Source organism: Mercenaria mercenaria, chromosome 10 (genome assembly GCF_021730395.1).
Source record: "Mercenaria mercenaria strain notata chromosome 10, MADL_Memer_1, whole genome shotgun sequence".
Lineage (NCBI taxonomy): Eukaryota > Metazoa > Mollusca > Bivalvia > Venerida > Veneridae > Mercenaria > Mercenaria mercenaria.
Window position 1 is genome coordinate 59,409,740 of NC_069370.1, and position 20,889 is coordinate 59,430,628.

At 34.5% G+C, this 20,889-nt stretch overlaps 1 protein-coding gene across 4 annotated transcripts in view; it reads left to right on the top strand.

Annotated features, from left to right (window-relative positions):
- Positions 1-19,858, top strand: part of LOC123561423 (basic salivary proline-rich protein 3-like) — a 244,315-nt gene extending 224,457 nt beyond the window's left edge. For all 4 annotated transcript variants that reach the window (XM_053553186.1, XM_053553185.1, XM_053553187.1 and 1 more), the window contains one exon: positions 19,255-19,858. Coding sequence is in view for 3 of the 4 variants with exons in the window: in XM_053553185.1 (XP_053409160.1) it covers positions 19,255-19,325 (71 nt within the window). In the remaining variant the exon portion in view is untranslated. The remainder of the gene's footprint in view (positions 1-19,254) is intronic.
- Positions 19,859-20,889: the final 1,031 nt, after the last annotated feature.

Genomic DNA, 20,889 nt, shown 5'->3' on the forward strand with positions numbered 1-20,889 from the left:
TTTTAGCTCACCTGAGCACAAAGTGCACAAGATGAGCTTTTGTGTTCGCCCTGTGTCCATCGTTGATCGTCAGTTGTCCATCATCAGTCGTCCGTCCGTCGTCAACAATTTGACTGTTAACACTCTAGAGGTCACAATTTTGGCCGAACCTTAATGAAACTTGGTCAGAATGTTACCTTCAATAAAATTTTGGATGAGTTTGATATTGGGTCATCTGGAATCAAGCACAAGGTCACCAGGTCAAATCAAAGGAAAAGCTTGTTAACTCTCTAGAAGTCACAATTATGGCTCAATCTTAATGAAACTTGGTCAGAATGTTACCCTTATTAAAATCTTGGGCAAGTTTAATAGTGGGTCATCTGGGGTCATAAACTAGGTCATGAGGTCAGATCAAAGCAAAAGCTTGTTAACATTCTAGAGGTCAAAATTTTGACCTAATATTAATGAAACTTGGTCAGAATGTTACCCTCAATAAAATCTTAGATGAGTTTGATATTGGGTCATCTGGGATAAAAAAAACTAGGTCACCATGTCAAATCAAAGGAAAAGCTTGTTAACACTCTAGAGGTCACAATTTTAGCCCAGTCTTAATGAAACTTGGTCAGAATGTTACCCTCAATACAATCTTGGTTCAATATTGGGTCATCTTGGGTCAAAAACTAGGTCACCAAGTGAAAAGAAAAGATTGTTAACACTCTAGAGGTAACAGTTTTGACCTAATCTTAATGAAATTTGGTCAGAATGCTACCCTCAATAAAGTCGTAGACGAGTTTGATATTGGGTCATCTGGGGTCAAAAACTAGGTCATCAGGTCAAATCGAAGGAAAAGCTTGTTAAAACTTTAGAGGTCACAATTTTGGCCCAGACTTACTGAAACTTGGTCAGAATGTTACCCTCAAAAGAATTCTAGACGAGTTTGAAATTGGGTCATCTGGGTTCAAAAACTAGGTAGGTCAAGGAAAAGCTTATAAACACTCTGGAGGTCGCAATTTTGATCCAATTTTGGCTGTTAACAGTCAAGAGGTCACAATTTTGTCCGAATCTTAATGATACTTGGTCAGAATGTTACCCTCAATAGAATCTTGGACGAGTTTGATATTGGGTCATCTGGGGTCAAAAACTAGGTCACCAGGTCAAATCAAAGGAAAAGCTTGTCAACACTGTAGAGGTCACATTTATGACTGTATCTTCATGAAACTTGGTCAGAATGTTAATCTTGATGATCTCAATATCTATTCTGAATCTGGGTCATGTGGGGTCAAAAACTAGGTTACCAGATTAAATCAAAGGAAAAGCTGGTTAACACTGTAGAGGCCACATTTATGACCATATCTTAATGAAACTTGGTCAAATTGTTAATCTTGATGATTTAAAGGTCAAGGTCAATTGTGGGTCAGGTGTTGGCAAAAACTAGGTCACTAGGTCAAATCAAAGGAAAATCTTGTTAACACTCTAGAGGCCACATTTATGACTGTATCTTCATGAAACATAGTCAGAATGTTAATCTTGATGATCTTCAGGTCACATATGAACCTTTGTCATGTGTGGTCAAAAACTAGGTCACTGGGTCAAATCAAAGGAAAAGCTAGTTAACACTTTAGAGGCCACATTTATGACCATACCTTTATGAAACTTGGTCAGAATGTTAATCTTGATGATCTTTAGGTCAAAAGGTCAGGTGAGCAATACAGAGCCTTCATGGCCCTCTTGTTACTCTTGTCCGCACTCTTAAGTCGGACATTTCTCATCCGATCTTCACCAAACTTGAACAAAATGTGTTTTACCATGAGACCTCGCCCAAGTTTGATGACTAGCCAAATCTTTCTATGCCTTTTAGAGTTATGGCCCTTGAAATACCGAAGGTCTAAGGTCAAGGTCACACTTAGAGGTCAAAGGATACAAGAATGAAAACTTTGTCCGGAGCATTTCTTCTTCATGCATGGAGGAATTTTGATATAACTTGGCACAAATGTTCACCACCACGAGATGGAGTGTCTTGCACAAGAACCAGGTCCCTAGGTCTAAGGTCAAGGTCACACTTAGAGGCCAAAGGTCAGATACAAGAATGACTTCGTCCGAAGCATTTCTTCTTCATGCATGGAGGGATTTTGATGTAACTTGACACAATTATACACCATCATGAGAGGAAGTGTCTTGCACAGTTCCTTTCTTTAGAATTACTTCCTTTGTTGTTACTATAAATAGCTTATATTGCAACTTTTTCATTACTAGTCGTAGGGAAAAATCGAGACCACTTTTCTGTAGTACAGCATGCATATGATTTTACATTCAATGTTGAGGTGTACTTTGACCTATCTCTACAGGGTAAGGATTTTTGTGTGGACTTACAATTTTTTTTTTGGATTTTTTTTTTTTTTTTTTAAGATTAACTTCCCTTACTTAATTGTTACTATAAATAACCTATACTGTAACTTTTTTATAACTGCCCGTAGGAAAAAACCAAGATCACTTTTCTGTGGTACAACATAGATGTGACTTTCAAATTTTAGGTGTATTTTAAGGTATCTCTACTTGGTAAGGAGTTTTTTTGTGGATAAAGGAAAACAAAAGAATTACAGTTATTACTAAACAACCACAAAGTTAAAATTCCATTTGCAAACACAGCTGCTAATTGCTGCGACGGGCGTATATTGTGACATTCTTGCACTCTTGTTATTTTTGTCCGCACTGAGTCTAAGTTAAACATTTCTCATCCGATCTTCACCAAACTTGAACAAAATACGTTTGACCATGAGACCACGATCAAGTTCAATAACTATCCAAATCGGTCCAGACATTTTTGAGTTACGGCACTTGAATTACCAAAAAATCAGCGTTTTTACTCTTGTCCGCTCTCTTAGTCAAACATTTCTTATCCCATCTTCACCTAACTTGAACAAAATGTGTTTGACCATAAGACTTCAGCCAAGTTCAATATCTAGCCAAATCTGCCCAGGCATTTTTGAATTATGGCCCTTGAATTACTGATTGGATCCACTCGTCCAGACCATCTAATTTGATCCACTTGTCTAAACCAGCTAGAGAAACTAGACATTTTTCATAGTGGCAGTTGTGGGAGACATGCGCTTCTCAAAAGCATCTCTAGTTTTGTATTTAAGATCATATTATTTTTAACAAATTCTAGTTGCTAGACTATCAAATACAGTCAATTTTTCACTAGTGATTCACAGAAACAAAATGAAATTTTCATTTATGGTGACTATAAAATGAACAGAACAGAACATAATTTTATTTCAGTAACTTAGACATACATAGTATCTCGTTACATACATACAATTTTATATAATTATTTCATGGTCACATGATAAACACATACAATGTTTACGTAAAGAAAAAAAGTAAAGAAAAGAAACATATAGCAAATTGTAATCACAGTTTGTAAATGGAGAATAGACTTTCACATTTAACAGATGTTGTTCTATTGTAACTGCAGGACATGATATCATACGTTGTAAATATTTTACAAGTTGTACAGTACAATATAACACACTGACCAATTTATTACAAATATCTTATACATGCATTTATAAGACTGACTGTAAAGTCAATTGCATTAAGGATGAATCAAACATAAATAGTATATGGGTTGAAATAATTAATTGACATATGAATTGAGTAAAATGTAAAACGAACCGTATGTACCACATATGCAGAGGTGCCAAGCCACCAGGAGAGGATCGCATTCAGACCATCTTCATGGCAGCACACCCTTTGTTGCGCAGTGAGCAACACATTAGTGTCCCCTACCCCACAGCGGTGTCCACCGTAGGTGTAGTTTCCCCATGGTTGACAACTCGGCAAACGTTTTACAGTACCAACTGGAGCAATTCGTTTCTCTGTTTGTCGGCTAAACTAATAAATTTACCTAAATTAACAAGAACAGATTTATTGTTTGACTGTAACAGTTCAACTAATTTGTACATACTTGGTCTGGTATAATAATAACGTTTGATAAATTTTCGGCGAAGTTCATTGTAACTAGAACATACTAAAATAAAGTGATATTCATCTTCTACCTCCACTAAGTTACATAACTGACATAGTCTTTCACGGCGCTGTATTCTATTATGCCCGTATCTACCAGTTTCTGTGCGTAGACTATGTGCTGATATTTGTATTCTACTAATATTCTTACGGATAGATTTACAAACAATAGTTCTAAGATAGTATTCCATGCAAAATTGTGGTTTAATATACCTATACAAAGTGTTCAATACTTGGTTGGATTCTAAATCTCAAAACCATTTTTGTTTAAAACAATCTATAACTCTTTGCTTAAAAATAGGTATAAATGCATTGCTATTGACATTAAACGGGTGCTCCCAAATGTCAGAAAAACCAAAATCATTCAGTAGATTCTTTACATCTAGTGCCCAGTTTTTTACACCACGTGAACTATTATCTAATGCATTTAGATATATTTCCCTTAATATAACATTGTCGGTTTGCAATATCTTAAACCAGTACTTAACAGTTTGTACATACCTATTAGTATAAAGTGGGTATCTACCAACAGCAGCATTGCTTGCACTTTGTTTAACACCCAAAAGTGTTTTACAAAACTTTAGTGAACTCTTTCTAGGTCTTTTGACTTTGTAAAACCCCACACTGGACAAGCATAATTCAATATTGAACCAACAAATGAATCAAACAACTGCAATGCTATGTAAGGATCTAAATGAAATTTATTCATATTACTTAATAACACGTTCATAGCTTTTAAACCTTTTCCTACTAAGCATTGGTTATTAAGGACGAAAGATCCAGTATAGTTAAAAACCACGCCTAAGTAATTGAAGTCATTGACAACTTCAATAGGTTCACCATTATAAAACCATTTTTCATTCGCTCTGACAGGTACCCTTTTACGAAATACAATAATTTTTGTTTTTGCAGTATTAACTTCAAGACCCCACATATTACAATATTCATATAACGTATTTAAAGACTGTTGTAAATCTTCATGGGATCTGCCAACAATTACCATATCATCCGCAAATAGTAAAATAATAATACACAATTCATAAAGAGTAAGACCACAGTCTGACCTATTTTGTAAAAACAATTCAAGGTCTTCTAAAAATAAGGCGAATAGTGCTGGCAAATTATTTTGTCCCTGTCTTAAACAAATTGATATATTAAAAAAGTCAGAGTAAGAATTACAATGTTTAACACATGATTTCACAACTGAATACATAGCTTTGAATATATTTAGTATTTTCCCATCAAGGCCCATATTAAATAATTTGAACCAGGGGGCGTTTCTGTACACAGAATCAAATGCCTTTTTAAGATCAATAAAAGCACATGGAAGTCTATGCTTCTCTTTAACGTTTGTACAATCAAATTGTGTAAAACCAAAATTACATCTACTGTGCTACATCCCTTTCGAAAACCAAACTGTGCATCTGACAAAAAATTGTTATCCTCAAACCATTTTTCTACTCTTGACGTAAGAATAGTGGTAAATAATTTCCCAAAATGCTGAGTAAAGCGATACCTCTGTAATTATTTACATTTTTATCATCTCCCTTTTTATGTAGCGGAACAATAAAACCTTGTGTCCAAAGTTCAGGAAAATACCCTGAATCAAAAACAATGTTGAATAAATCTGTAATATGTCCTACTAATATATCAGTAGACTCAATGAAATATTCATTTAACAGATTATCACTAGGAGAAGACGCCTTATTGCGATTTAAACGTCGGACTGCTGCTCTCACCTCCTCATTTGTAATTGGAATATTCAAATCTTCAAAAGTAGGGTTGTTGTATTGAAATCACCATTTTGGTTGAATGATACCTCATCAATCACTGTTGATTTAATATTGTTAAACATTTCAGAAAAATATTTTTGAAATTCTTCACATGAAATATCACTTCCAGTCATTTGGTGTCGTTTTTTAAAATGGCGCCAAAAATCCCGTTGCTTACTGTTTTTTAAGTTTGTTAGTTCTTGCGATTTTTCGTATATAAAGGCTCGCTTCTTTCTTTTCAAAGTCGTTTATACAATTTCTTAGAATCACACAAAGAAGCTCTATTTTCAAATGTTTTGTTTACATTAACAATATGCAACTTCTCCTTATAAAACTGTTTTGCTTCAAAGCATTCGTTATCAAACCAGGAGCTGTCATAATTTTGCGAACGACGTTTACTGGATATTCTTTTGAAAAAAGGATCTGCTGCATCACAGTTTAACTGATAAAATTAAATGTCGTTATTATTGACATCACATCCAAATAAACAATAAAGAAGTAAGATGTAACAATGTACTAGGAGAAAGTGATGTTGTTATGTTGAAAGGACATAGTTCACATAAGGTGGTTCGTGGGGTTCCTACCAAAATTTTGAAGTATGAGATATAAGACTCATATTAAGTCTGTATGTACTAACATATCCTGTCTTTCACTTGGAGAAAAAAGAAAATCGTTCCGAGTCCACATTTCCTTTGAAGAGCGCCACCTAGCGGCACATGTATTTTTCAAGGGAAAACGCCGTTTTTCTGTAATAATCGCATTAAAATTAATGTTATTACATTTTTTCAAACTCAGGAATATAGCTAAATTCATTGTTATTGTTTACATGTTGCATTTTGTAAATTATTTCATTAAGAACATGCTTAAATAAAGAGATATCCGTAGTAGGGGTGGGGAAAAATAGCGAAAATATTCAATGTGTTTCATGGCCGTTTAGCCGAAATAAAATAAAATGGAACGGTCAAAGTTCTTGATTTTCAAATATATTCTTCTTTAATCATTTCTGAACAAGAAAATAAAATAAAAATAGGGGGTCTTCACGGCAGATTTTTTGTAAATTTACTTTTTATTTGTTTTGGTAATGTAAATATTGTGACGTTGATACATCATTTATGGTGTTTACGTCACACAAACGTTTTGTTCATTATGTCCTTTTAAAGATACATTTTTTTATATACAGGATGATGAAAGTACACAAAAATGAAATATTTTTACTAAATAGATTCACATTATTTACAGTGTTAAGTAATTTACAATCTAAGTATATCATCTAGAAATATACTTCAATGTCAGTTCAACAATTTCCTTAAAGACGCTAATTATTTTGTTTATATTATTATGTAAAATGTCATTTAAAAATGATGACCACGGACACCCTTACCGTTTCTGTCAGGGTATTAAAATTTCAGCCTATCTCAGATTTTATTAGACTATATAGCTGTCTGCAAGAACAGAGTCTACATTCACATGGATTTCTGAATACTGGCGTCGTAATTAGCATTGCGTGCAACCAATACGCATCTGCTAAATTGTTTTATCCATTTTTATGCCCCCGAAGGGAGGCATATAGTTTTTGAACCGTCTGTCTGTCGGTCTGTCGGCAATTTTCGTGTCCGGTCAATATCTTTGTCATCGATGGATGGATTTTCAAATAACTTGGCATGAATGTGTACCAAGGTAAGACGATGTGCAGTGCGCAAGACCCAGGTCCATAGCTCAAAGGTCAAGGTCACACTTAGACGTTAAAGGATAGTGCATTGATGGGTGTGTCCGGTCCATATCTTTGTCATCGATGGATGGATTTTCAAATAACTTGGCATGAATGTGTACCACAGTAAGACGACATGCAGTGGGCAAGACCCAGGTCCGTAGCTCAAAGGTCAAGGTCACACTTAGAATTTAAAATATAGTGCATTGATGGGCGTGTCCGGTCCATATCTTTGTCATCGATGGATGGATTTTCAAATAACTTGGCATGAATGTGTACCACAGTAAGACGACGTGTCACACGCAAGACCCAGGTCCGTAGCTCAAAGGTCAAGGTCACACTTAGACGTTAAAGATCATTTTTCATGATAGTGCATTGATGGGCATGTCCAGTCCATATCTTTGTCATTCATGCATGGATTTTAAAATAACTATACATGAATGTGTGACACAGTAAGACGATGTGTCGCACGCAAGACCCAGCTCCGTAGATCAAAGGTCCTAAACTCTTAACATCGGCCATAACTATTCATTCAAAGTGCCATCGGGGGCATGTGTCATTCTACGGAGACAGCTCTTGTTTGAAACAGTTTTAGAGCTAAGTTAATGCATGAAGACTTCACTGTAATCAATTCATAGTACATTTTTAAGTTTTGGATCTCCAACGCAGTGATCATCATCACAGTAATTCATTAAGGAATATATCCAGTCGGTGGTTGCTTGTAGACTTTACTATAATCATTTTAATTATGATACATTTGTGATCCATGATATGCAAAACTGTGAAAATAAAATCAACAGAAAAATCTGACAGGGCGCTTCAAAACACATAAATGTGAAATCCCCATTTGATGCTTGCATATCGTAACTTCTGTTCATTTTGCGCACAATGTCATGGACATTCTTTATGCGATGTTGCTCATTGCAGTCTGTCATAGCTGGAGCGGTTTTCTGTGCATGTCCTAAACTGATTATCAATCATAACGCACGGCAAAAATACGCAAATTATTGTACGACAGCACGCATTTAGTGTATAATATGTATAATATACTAACAAAAGGTTAGGGTTAGTATTACGATGGTCACAAAATATATACATTAAAGATAATTTTCAATCAAATTGCTTGAATCCGGTATATACCGGGGTCTGTAATTTATACAGGCGTTCCAGGTCTGCAGTGAGTTGCAGACCTGAAATATCCGAATTTATTCAAATCTGCGTCAAAATGCACTTTTACACTAAATACCAGTCAAATATTTTGTTTTCAGCATTCTAGCGAAAACATTTCAAAGTACATGTAAATGGTGGTTTTATTTATTTCTTAGTTTTATTCGTCTTTTAAAATTTTTGAAACACCAAAAGAAATGCACGAGATGAAATCATAGTGGTTACTTTTTTGATATTACATTCAGCACTGGAATACCATACTTCGATTTTGGAATAAAACCTTCATCAAATAAGAATGATTCCAATTTGCCGCCAAAATTCTATAATCGAAACTTTTTGTATGTACAACAGTGAACCATGTCAAAAGTGCGTTTCCTTGAAAACATCTGACAGAAACAGCGGGTCTGAACAATGAAAGCATGCCTCTAAACCTTTCGCAAGAGCAGCCTCAGTTAAAACACCCTTCTTCCATCTTTCCATCCTAAAATATCTAGTTTTATTTTTGTTCTGTCATTTTGAAGCAAGTTTTCCCTCAATACGGTTTGCATTGTGCATTCACGTTGACGTTATAAATTTAATGCACTAAGCGGCACCAAAATGAGCTTTATTCAAGTAATGGTTTCAAGTTCACAGACTGAAGTACATTTTTACCGTAGGAGGCATTATCTCATTTATCCATCATCTGCTAAAGATTCCATGATTTTATTTATTGAAAATATTCAATACAGGTTTAAAAAGCAATAAATATAATACACAATTAGAATTATAATGAAAATCAAAACCTCTAAATAAAGTTACATATCATAACAAAAAAGAAACATATTGATGTTTTAGCCACCCTTCAAAATGTTCTTTTTCGTTAAAAATGTATTTCATTTTTGTCTTGAAAACAGTTTCACCACATTTCGTATCTTGTATCTTCGTTGTTTGCTAGTCACTTGAAATATTGAAAAACAATAAGGAATGTCGTTCAGTTTCGCACTTAAACATTTCATACAAAAGGTAAAATGAGCCTCATCATGAGAAAACCAACATAATGGTTTTGCATCCGCGCAGTCTGGTCAGGATCCATGCTGTTCGCTAACAGCTTCTCTAATTGCAATAGGCTTTGAAAGCTAACAACATGGAGTCTTGACAAGACTGCGCGGATGCGTAGGCTCGTCTGAATCCATGCTGGTCGCAAAGCCACTATGTTGGTTTTCACATGGCGCGACTCAATGTAAATTTGAAAATCACTTTTTTTTCTATTTTCTTGTCGGGGGAATAACTAAAGAAACCTATGTTTGAAAATAAAGAATTTTGACAGCTCCGTTTTAATTCATTGCGGATAAACTGATAAGATTTTTTCTACACCCCCACCCCCGTTCCCCCAACACTAACCCATAAATACGGAGCCAGATACGCGAGTTATGCAAGATTAAACATTTTCATAAAAAATTCAACCACTTATACCATATTCAGTAGTTATAGTACATGTTTTAGCGCGACATATTGTGCATTTTGTGCCAAACTTGGTGAACATGAACATGTTGAAAAATTTCACCAGAACTGTAGGCAAGTAGCTTTAACTGACTGATATATATTACTAGATAATATACTTTGACTGCAAAATACGCAACAATGTATACATGTGAATATATTCAAATAAAAAAGATTCTAAAGATTTTTGTGAACTCTAAAGGTTTTGTTATATCAATGAAAGACATAATGAAATCAGTGTTTGCGCGACGTTAACACCGTCATTGTGTATCAACGTCACAAAATTTACATTAGGCCAGAGTTTTTTAATAACTTGGGTTACGGGAGGGCCGGGTCCTAATTCTCCAAAATCCAAATAAAAATAAAATTCAAAATTGCAATTTTATTTTTATTTTCCCTGACGCTTGTATCTACTTTCCGTAGTGGAAAATAAAACAGTGTCTATTAACCTACAATAAATATCACAGCGCGTGCAAAGGACTTCCGATATTCTCAAAGGACAACAAAATCAATACACTGTGACGTAACTTTACTAGAAGGACGTGACTGGCTCTGCCCCGTAACTAATCAAAGCGGTTTAACACTTGATGATTGACAGCCTCGTAAAAACTGCCGGCAGTGTTCGAAGTGTGTGACAGTGTGAAAGTATCGTGTCTGATAGAGAACGTCCGTAAATATAAACCGTTATCCAGATCAGCTGACATGTTTAGAAGGCGTTAATTGCAGACAGCAAAAGGCTTGGATTAAATTGGTGAAACAAGCTCCCAAGTCGGAAGACAAAGTAACTTAATTGTGGAAAATATATCGATAATTTCAGCACAAAAGCCTCGGCAAGTAACTATATTTTTATTTTAGCAAATGACATTTCACATCCAGTTTAAATTAATACATTTTTCCGACCGGTAATAAATTTGCTACTTACTTTGGATTTTCATCAGTGATAAATCCTTTTACAGTATTTCTAGAAGAAGAAAAAAAAAAACATTCAATATGTCTCCTGACCTATTAAAAACTGTTATGCTCTAATTCGTTACTCTCAAACGAGCATAAATCATTTACACTCTTTGAACATACACTTTTAAAAACAACATAACACAAGATGGAATTAGGCTACAGGGATCGTTAGCAAACCGTCCCAATCAACCATTTATTAACCCAACCAACAAAAAGATATACTGTCAGAATCCATACTGTCAAAATATTACACATCTTCTCGTTCACCAACAAAATTTTTAATGAAATTTCTAATTAATAAAATATCTTTATAAAAACATATTTGTAAATTTCTGAAAAAGCCAAAGTCAGGTGTGCTGGGAGCGGAATACCTAACCCTACTCCGTCGTGGGAGGGGGAGGTATTTAATGAAGGGGTCCAAGGCTCAAGACCAGCGGCTCCTTCCGGCCTGCCTGACATATATACCCAATTTTGAAGCAAAATAAAACGTTTTTGTAGTTTTGACGCAAAAAACATGACTGAAAATATAGGAGGAATTTTCCTGAAATATAAATCGATTTTTACATTACGTATAATAACGTCTTTAGGCACAAAACAATGTACATGTATAATTGCATGTGAAAAACCAAACTTATTTCATGTGACGAAAAAAGAGTCCATAATATGTTTCACAATTGTTACACTTCCATTTAATCGCCTGCTGAACTGTAAATCTGAAATTAAAATTAAATACTGTGAGTCATGTGAAATGGTATGACATAATAATTGTTGACATTTTTTTTTTTTTTTTTTTTTTTTTTAAACAAATAAACGAAAATATTTAAATATTTTTGGAAATTTCACAACTTGACGGCTTGTCTAATAAACCTCGAATGGCAACTCTTACTACTACCGAAAAACTCGTGCATTTTTACCGCGTAATCATAAACCCGCTTATTTCCTTATAAGGAGATTTCTAGTTACGGTGTATGCTCCCGATAATAAATACATTTATGCTCTAATTCATTACTCTCAAACGAGCATAAATCATTTACACTCTTTGAACATACACTTTTAAAAACAACATAACACAAGATTGAATTAGGCTAGAGGGATCGTTAGCAAACCGTCGAAAAATAAAGAACGGGAAAATTACCAGCCTCCACGCACACTTATTCCAAATCAATCGACAACCGGAAATAACATTACGTTTGAGACTGGAAATTTTCATTAAGCATAACTATAAATATCAACATATAATGTATTTTACATATAAAGTAAACAGTAACCCACAATGTTAATTACTTCAAATATTTGAAGTGTAATGTCAATGAGATCTTTTTTTTTTTTATAAACCCAAGTTTTTTGTAACACTTAATTTCTCATCAATGTCTTCTAGCTAGGACGTAACCGTCCTTTGCTTTCTCGCTCTTCCACCTTCCGTGTTTCTTAAACAGTCTATCTGATATACTGTTCATTGCGCTTACTGTTGCGCCACCTCTTCTAAGACTATGCGTTCCATATTCATGTGCTTTAAGTCCCAGTTCGCTTAATAATTCTCTAAGAATCTCACTGCATCGAGTGTAAGACAAACGATTCGATTTCCGAAATACGTAATCATTACGTTTTTTACAGAAAGAAAGTTGTCTGAATAGATAACAGTCATCATTTACAGAAATATTACCCTTTTTAAAGTACAACTGTAAAACGTTATAAGGGCAAGTAATGTTGTCAGTTTTAGAAATTTGAACTTTTTCTCCTTTGTTAGACTGATCTACTTTGCTTGACCTGATATTCAGTTCTACATAGCTTTCGTTAAATGAAATGTCAGAACATTTGAGACTATACAATTCCGAAACTCTTAAAAAGCCAGCAAAACCTAATGTGACAAAAACCAATGATCTTAAATAATATAAATTTTCGTAATTTGGAGGATGTCGACTAAACATTTTTAAAATAATATCAGACGTTATGGGTTTTTTCTTTTCAGTTGGTCTTCCACAAAGTTTTCTAGCTGAATCCAACATAAAAGTAACTATTTTCGAATTACATGGATTTTTTACTTCCGAAACGTCATGCGCCCATTTTAAACTGTAATAGACTTGTTCAATCTCCGGAAAAGAACTCTCATTTTGTATCAATGATAGCAAGAATAAAGCTACATGAAAATCCAAGGCTGGAAAAGTTTGAAAAATATCCATTTGTTTACACCACGAGATCCACTTATTGAAATAGGTTGTGTAAGATTTTCGAGTATTATCTGCTCTACTTTGTAAAATCATCTGAGGTAAATCTTTAGCCAAGCAATTTCTCCAACTGCCAAATTTGAAAATATCTGAAAATTTTAATGAAATAATGAATGTCTCTGTTAACAAATTTAATATAGAATATTTGAAGAAAAAAAAAAAAAAAAATAAAATTCATAATAACTTTGTAAATCTGTATGTTTTAATATATCAGTAAACTTTATATTGTAACGAAAAGTAAAAAAGAAAAGCAGAACGATGTTCTAATGATTTCAGCATTAAAGTTGAAAAAAAAATCAGTTTCATTAGAGCTTATCATTTTATCTTTTAAGGCTCCTGTGACCTCGTATTCTAATTTTCATCCAAGCTAACCTTTGTAGCTAATAAGTAAGGCTCCTGTGACCTTTTTTTTTTATATATATATATATATATATATATATATTTCAAAATGGCTAACCTCTGTAGCTAATAAGGCTCCTGTGGCCTATAATAGGAAACTAATACCATTTATTCCCGGATTTACTAACTTTATAACTATTTCTTCTTAATATTACTTCCTATATTCATTGTTACATTCTAGGATTAACACAAATGGTTAAAGATAGCGTATCAAAAAGTAGCATCTAATTTTATGGCTAAAATACTGCCATGGAAATGCTTCGATCCGAGTAAGGACTTTTTGTTTGTGCCATGAACAAAAATGCTCGGGTCGTAAAACTCTAAAACGTCTTTAACATAGTGCTTCCAGTTAAGTGTTTCATCTTCGAAAATCAGAGGCCAAAAAGCAGCCGACTGCCATCTGGGAACTACGAGTACACCTACTGAATGACACTTAATCAGATGTATGATTGTTTTACAAACTAGGTTAACAGGGGGTACCAGCCATTTATTTTCACTGAACCAGTCTGTCGAAAAAGCATCTACTGTCTCACATTCTGGATTCCAGAACTTTGAATTAAACCGTGCTGTTTTTCTGTTATTGTAATTAGCAAATCTATCAACTGAAAAGGGTCCCCATTTTGTATTTAAAAATGTGAAAAACTCTATGGAAACGCCCCAGTCATCAGCATCAAAAATTCTGGAATAACTGTCCGCAATCTCGTAATCTTTGCGAGGTATCCATAATACTGAAAGATCTATTCCGTTTGAATTGCAAAAATTAAAAATAGACAAAGCCAGGAATTGCAAATCGAGCTTGGTACTTCCAGACTGAACAATAATTTCACAGTTCTTGTTGTCTGTGAACCACTGAACGCGCTTGTTAACTAAAAACTTTGATAATGCGCAAAGACCCCACTCTATGCACTTCAATTCTCTCCATGTGGAGCTTTTTACTTTTTCAGACTCCGCCAATTGTTTGTGCGTAATGCAGTCTGGAAAAGACGGCGAAAACGCGGCACAGGCTAAATCACTGGCGTCAGAATAAACTAAGACTGAGTCTTGGGAGATGGGGAATAAATTACGATTGTTCAGACGATCTACATTATCTAACCAAAAAACTAATTCCTGCATTTCGGGGCCATTTTCTGCAATAACAAGAACAGAATCCCAACTGTAACTTTCGTTCACTCTTTTATAAATGAGCCTGGTCATTAAACGTGCTAGGTTGCCCAACACGAAATGCATTGATGCTATCATGCCGGTTACCTTAGCTAGTCTACGGGAAGTAACTCTGTTTGCCATTGTTTTCAAGGCCATAATCTCTTGTTTTAAGTTATCTACCCTGTCTTTCGTTACCATTAAGTAACCCGATTGAAGATTGAAAATGTGTCCGAGCCAGGTCAAAATTTGTACAGGGATCCAAACTGATTTTTCGTCGTTTGCTTAAAAACCAGATTTGCTTAAAGAATCACGTACAAAATCAGAATTTCTATACGTTTCCTGAAATGAGGAATTTGTTGACCAGCCATCATCTAAATACACAATGATTTTTATACCATGTGTTCTCCAGTATTTAACTAATTCTCTCAAAACTTTAGTGAAAATAAAACCTGCGGAACATAGACCGAAAGGTAATTTTAATTTCCGAAAACTTTGAGTCAAAGTAAGATTTTAACTCGTCTATCGATTCCGACATGTTTTAAAATTTCACAACTTGACGGCTTGTCTAATAAACCTCGAATGGCAACTCTTACTACTACCGAAAAACTCGTGCATTTTTACCGCGTAATCATAAACCCGCTTATTTCCTTATAAGGAGATTTCTAGTTAAGGTGTATGCTCCCGATAATAAATACATGTATCTTTGACACATTTCGACCTGCACATGGCAGCTGACATCAAAAGGAGTGTCGGCAAAATTTTCCTTTATTGATTTTCTTTGATGTTGGATAAAAGTTAACTGGTTGGGTATTGCAAGGTGAATGACGTAATTTGACATAATTCTACTCCAAGTAAAATGTACTTCAGATTTTTATGCCCCCGAAGGGAGGCATATAGTTTTTGAACCGTCTGTCTTGTCTGTCAGTCTGTCGGTCTGTCCGCAATTTTCGTGTCTGGTCCATATCTTTGTCATCGGTGGATGGATTTTCAAATAACTTGGCATGAATGTGTACCACAGTAAGACGACGTGCAGTGCGCAAGACCCAGGTCCGTAGCTCAAAGGTCAAGGTCACACTTAGACGTTAAAGGATAGTGCATTGATGGGCGTGTCCGGTCCATATCTTTGTCATCGATGGATGGATTTTCAAATAACTTGGCATGAATGTGTACCACAGTAAGACGACGTGCAGTGGGCAAGACCCAGGTCCGTAGCTCAAAGGTCAAGGTCACACTTAGACGTTAAAGGATAGTGCATTGATGGGCGTGTCCGGTCCATATCTTTGTCATCGATGGATGGATTTTCAAATAACTTGGCATGAATGTGTACCACAGTAAGACGACATGCAGTGCGCAAGACCCAGGTCCGTAGCTCAAAGGTCAAGGTCACACTTAGATGTTAAAGATCATTTTTCATGATAGTGCATTGATGGGCATGTCCGGTCCATATCTTTGTCATTCATGCATGGATTTTAAAATAACTATGCATGAATGTGTGACACAGTAAGACGATGTGTCGCGCCCAAGACATAGCTCCGTAGATCAAAGGTCCTAAACTCTAACATCGGTCATAACTATTCATTCAAAGTGCCATTGGGGGCATGTGTCATCCCACGGAGACAGCTGTTGTTTTAAGTGGATTTTCATTTTGTAGCTGAACAACAGTAAGTCTGGTGATTTTAATAAAATGCTGACTGTTGCTATAAATTTAAAAAACAATAAAATATTTTTTGTTAAATAGATGTTTTCTAATCAATCTAGTGGTCCTTTTCTCTAAATTCTACTACTTTATGCACTGTTCTGAACCAATTAGTATGGTGATGATAGTAATGATTATGATGATGATGGTGATGATGGTATTGAAGGTAACTGTACAAAGTGAAAATATGTAGGACTCCAAGAAAATTTAAGAGGGACTCCATAATCTGAATGTTAGGCAGTCCTGACTCCATGAAATTGAATCATAATGGAAGCCCTGCAAGGGTACTGAACTCCATGTATGGACCAATTACTTTTAATATTTAAAACATTTGAAACTGAGTAATATTACAAAATATTAAACTATTAAAGAAAAAGTATGTGTAAGTTTGAATGTAGTACCTTTGCTGATTGTTTTTAAAATTGGCAATTTAAATCTTAAAGTCTACCTCAAATTACTTTCAAAGTTGTAGCCAGATATGGAGTTCAGTAACTTTTAAGAGACCCCTCACACTTAACAGGCTTGGGACTGTCTGGCATGTATAGTGAAAAATGGCCCATGTCGGAGCATAAATGAAAAATGGAGAAATCATAAAAGAAAAAAGTGTCAAGTTATTTCCGTCTTCCTTAACCCTTACAATGGTACAACCGATTGGTTTTGCCTTTGCGACCAGTGCAGACCTAGATCAGCTTGCACATCCGTGCAGACTGATCATGGTTTGCACTGTTCGCTATTCAGTCAGTACATTTTGAGTGAACACCCCTTCGAATGATAAATGGTATTGCCGAAATTGAATGATGGACCTGTCCATTTTAGAAACTTAGCATGCTAAGGGTTAAAATGTCAGAAACACAATATGCATAGGATGTGACAACAATACTACACTTACACTATATATAATCACACCAACACCAGAAACAGAATACAATGCCAGGCGTGTTTAGTCTCTATTTATTTGCAAGCTATATATATGTTTAAAGCAGGCAAGCAACATGCAAAAAAATTCTAGTTTAATAGTTTCTACAACATAATATTATAACGTACAACATGGAGGCTTTAATAAAGAAAGTGGGAATAAAATGCTTCAAATTGGGAAAATAACTTGTCTGATTTATCTAGACTATGTTGTGAATCTACATTTGCCTGAAACAACATTTTTCTTTAACCCAGTGGCACTTTTTACAAAATAAAAATTTTTGTGTTTTTTTTTTTCATTTTATTTTCATTTTATTTTCATTTTTTTTTCCGATGCTAACATTTTCCTACTTTATTTTTATTTTTATTCCCTCCTCCTAATGCTCATTTTTGGAAAATCTCCCCGTAGCCCAAGTTATTAAAAAACTCGGGCCTTACCAAAACAAATAAAAAGTAAATTTGCAAAATATCTGCCGTGAAGACCCCCTATTTTTATTTTATTTTCTTGTTCAGAAATGGTTAAAGAAGAATATATTTAAAAATCAAGAACTTTGACCGTTCCGTTTTATGATATTTCGGCTAAACGGCCATGAAATACATTGAATATTTTCGCTATTTTTCCCCACCCCTACTACGGATATCTCTTTATCTAAGCATTTTCCAAATGAAATAATTTACAAAACGCAACATGTAAACAATAACATTGAATTTAGCTATATTCCTGAGTTTGAAAAAATGTAATAACATTAATTATAATGAGATTATTACAGTAAAACGGCGATTCCCCTTGAAAAATAGATCTACTTATGCCGCCAGATGGCGCTCTCCAAAGCAAATGTGGACTCGGAACGATTTTCTTTTTTCTCCAAATGAAAGACAGGAGATGTTAGTACATACAGACCTAATATCAGTCTTATATCTCATACTTCGAAATTTTCGTAGGAACACCGCAAACCACCTTAAGCTTTATATGGTGGCCTACATAATTTGGAAAATTGTTATATTGGTTATAATATGAAAAAATACACATACATGTAATTAATACTCTTCTTAATTCAAATTATCTTCAGAATGTAAAATTTGCTACATAGCAACTGAATGAATCCCAAACCATACAAACTTTCATGCAGAATAATTCTAATGTTAAATATTTGAATCAGTTGCTATGGAGCAATTTTCAGTGATTCCTGATATTCATTATCACAAGTATCCCACCCATACAAAAATGTAGCTATGTAGTGCACCAGTTTGTGGTTCAGATATAGGGCAGCTGTATCCTTTTTCAGTCAATGAATTTGATGTCTCAATTTTCCTCTTAATCCATAATTTGTGTTTGTTTTCCACATTTTACTGGATACAGTGCTATCTCCAAAAATCTGAAGAAAAACAAATCCCGTATCTGAATGAAAAAAAAAGGCATTGTCCTTAAGAATTTAAGATATATCAAGTTTCTTTTAAGATTCTGGTGTAAAGGTTATAAAATTTGTTTGTAGCTAATCTGCTGGCTAAAATGATTGAGTTTCTAACAGCCTATCCTTAGCCTTCCAGTTTGATCCCATCTCATCCCATTTCAAATAGTTAAAGCTCTCTGCAACTGTTAAATTAAAAGAAATTTTTTATCTTAGGCTATTATATCCGTTGTACTGTTATAATGTGGAGTAATACATGACTGTAGTCACATACATGTACATAGGGAATAGTGACAATTTAACTGCTATATTTATAATTTACATTAGAATCCAGCATAACAAGATGAACTAAAATAAGTATTGTCAACTTTTAATGTTTCAGGTCTAGACAACATCAGAGCTGGATTTAGGCCATATAGTACTCAAATCCCAACAGGTTATCTACACTACTGATTCTCGGAAATGATCAGCAAATCCATATGTTAATATGGACTCTCCAACAAGAAAGAAGAATAGATTATTATAAACTGTCATTGAATCAGCTATTCTCGGAAATGAACAGCGACTCCAGACGTTAATATGGACTCTCCAACAAGAAAGAAGAATAGATTATCATAAACTGTCATTGAATCAGCTATTCTCGGAAATGATCAGCGACTCTCCAACAAGAAAGAAGAATAGATTATTATAACTGTCATTGAATCAGCTGTTACAGAATGATATTCTTAGTTAATGGAACTTTAATAACAAATTTAACCAACTGTTTTGCTACTTCCTTGTGATATTTTCAATCATTATAGCCTGGAAAAAAGAAAACTAATAAACACTAGTTAGTCACACATGTAAAGTCATATTTTGATAGGCAAATAAGAGGTTTTAATTGTCTCTTTTGTCATTTTATTTGTTTGTTGGATGTAATACTTCATTTAACAAGCTGTGTACATCTATATGTAGAATTTGCGCATATAAAGATGTTTGGTTTTACATTATAGTGTTCTGAAATCTTGGCCTGGAATCCAGGTTGGCCACAAGTTCTTGATAAGAAGTAAATTGTCTGTTTCAGAATTGTTAAAATTTGTCAGTCAGGAAAATACCTAAGAATTTTAGCTATAGGCAAAAAGATGTTTAAAATTATTATAAAATGCATCTAAGGCCTATGAACATTTTGAAATGAAAGGGGACAACTGTAAGACTGTTGGAGGGATTTCAGGTACTCTTTGAACTAGAACCATAATTTTGTTATATTATTTTACATTCTAACATGACCAGTGATTAACCTACATACATGTAGAGCAAAATCTATCTTTGGTTATTCTGCAGGTAGAATTTCATGAAACTTGAAATAAACATGAACCAACATACTGCAATGATGCCCTTCAAGTTTTTTTTTTTGACTGGTCAGTTTCCCTTAGCTTTATTGCCCTTGATATATTGAAAAATGCCCAAAAATGTCCGTCCGCAGCCTTTTCTCAGTAACTAGCAGGTAGAATTTCATGAAACTTGAAATGAACATGAATCAACGTACTGCGATGATGCACATCAATTTATTTTTTTGAATGGTCAATTTCCCTTAGAGTTATTGCCCTTGATTTAATGAAAAATCCATGTCTGCAGCCATTTCTCAGTAACTAGCTTGTAGAATTTAATGAAACTTGAAATAAATATGAATCAACATACTTTGATGATGCCTGTCATTTTTCTTTTTTAATTCGTCAATTTTCCTTAGAGTTATTGCCCTTTAATTGTTTAAAAATCTACCGATTTGTACATAACAAACCTGGCAGCAACCAACTGGTAGAATTTCGTTGAACTTCTTTCATTCTTTTCCATGAACATTCATTATAAGCATGTGAAGTTGCATACATGTGATAAGTTCAGGATCCCAAAACTGGAGGTTTGCCATTTTTCAGCTGGAGTAGGAGTCTCAAAACTGGAGGTTTTTTATCGACATAAATTAAGCACGCGGACACATAACTTAGAGGCAAAATCCAACATTTTTGGCCACACAATAATGTAT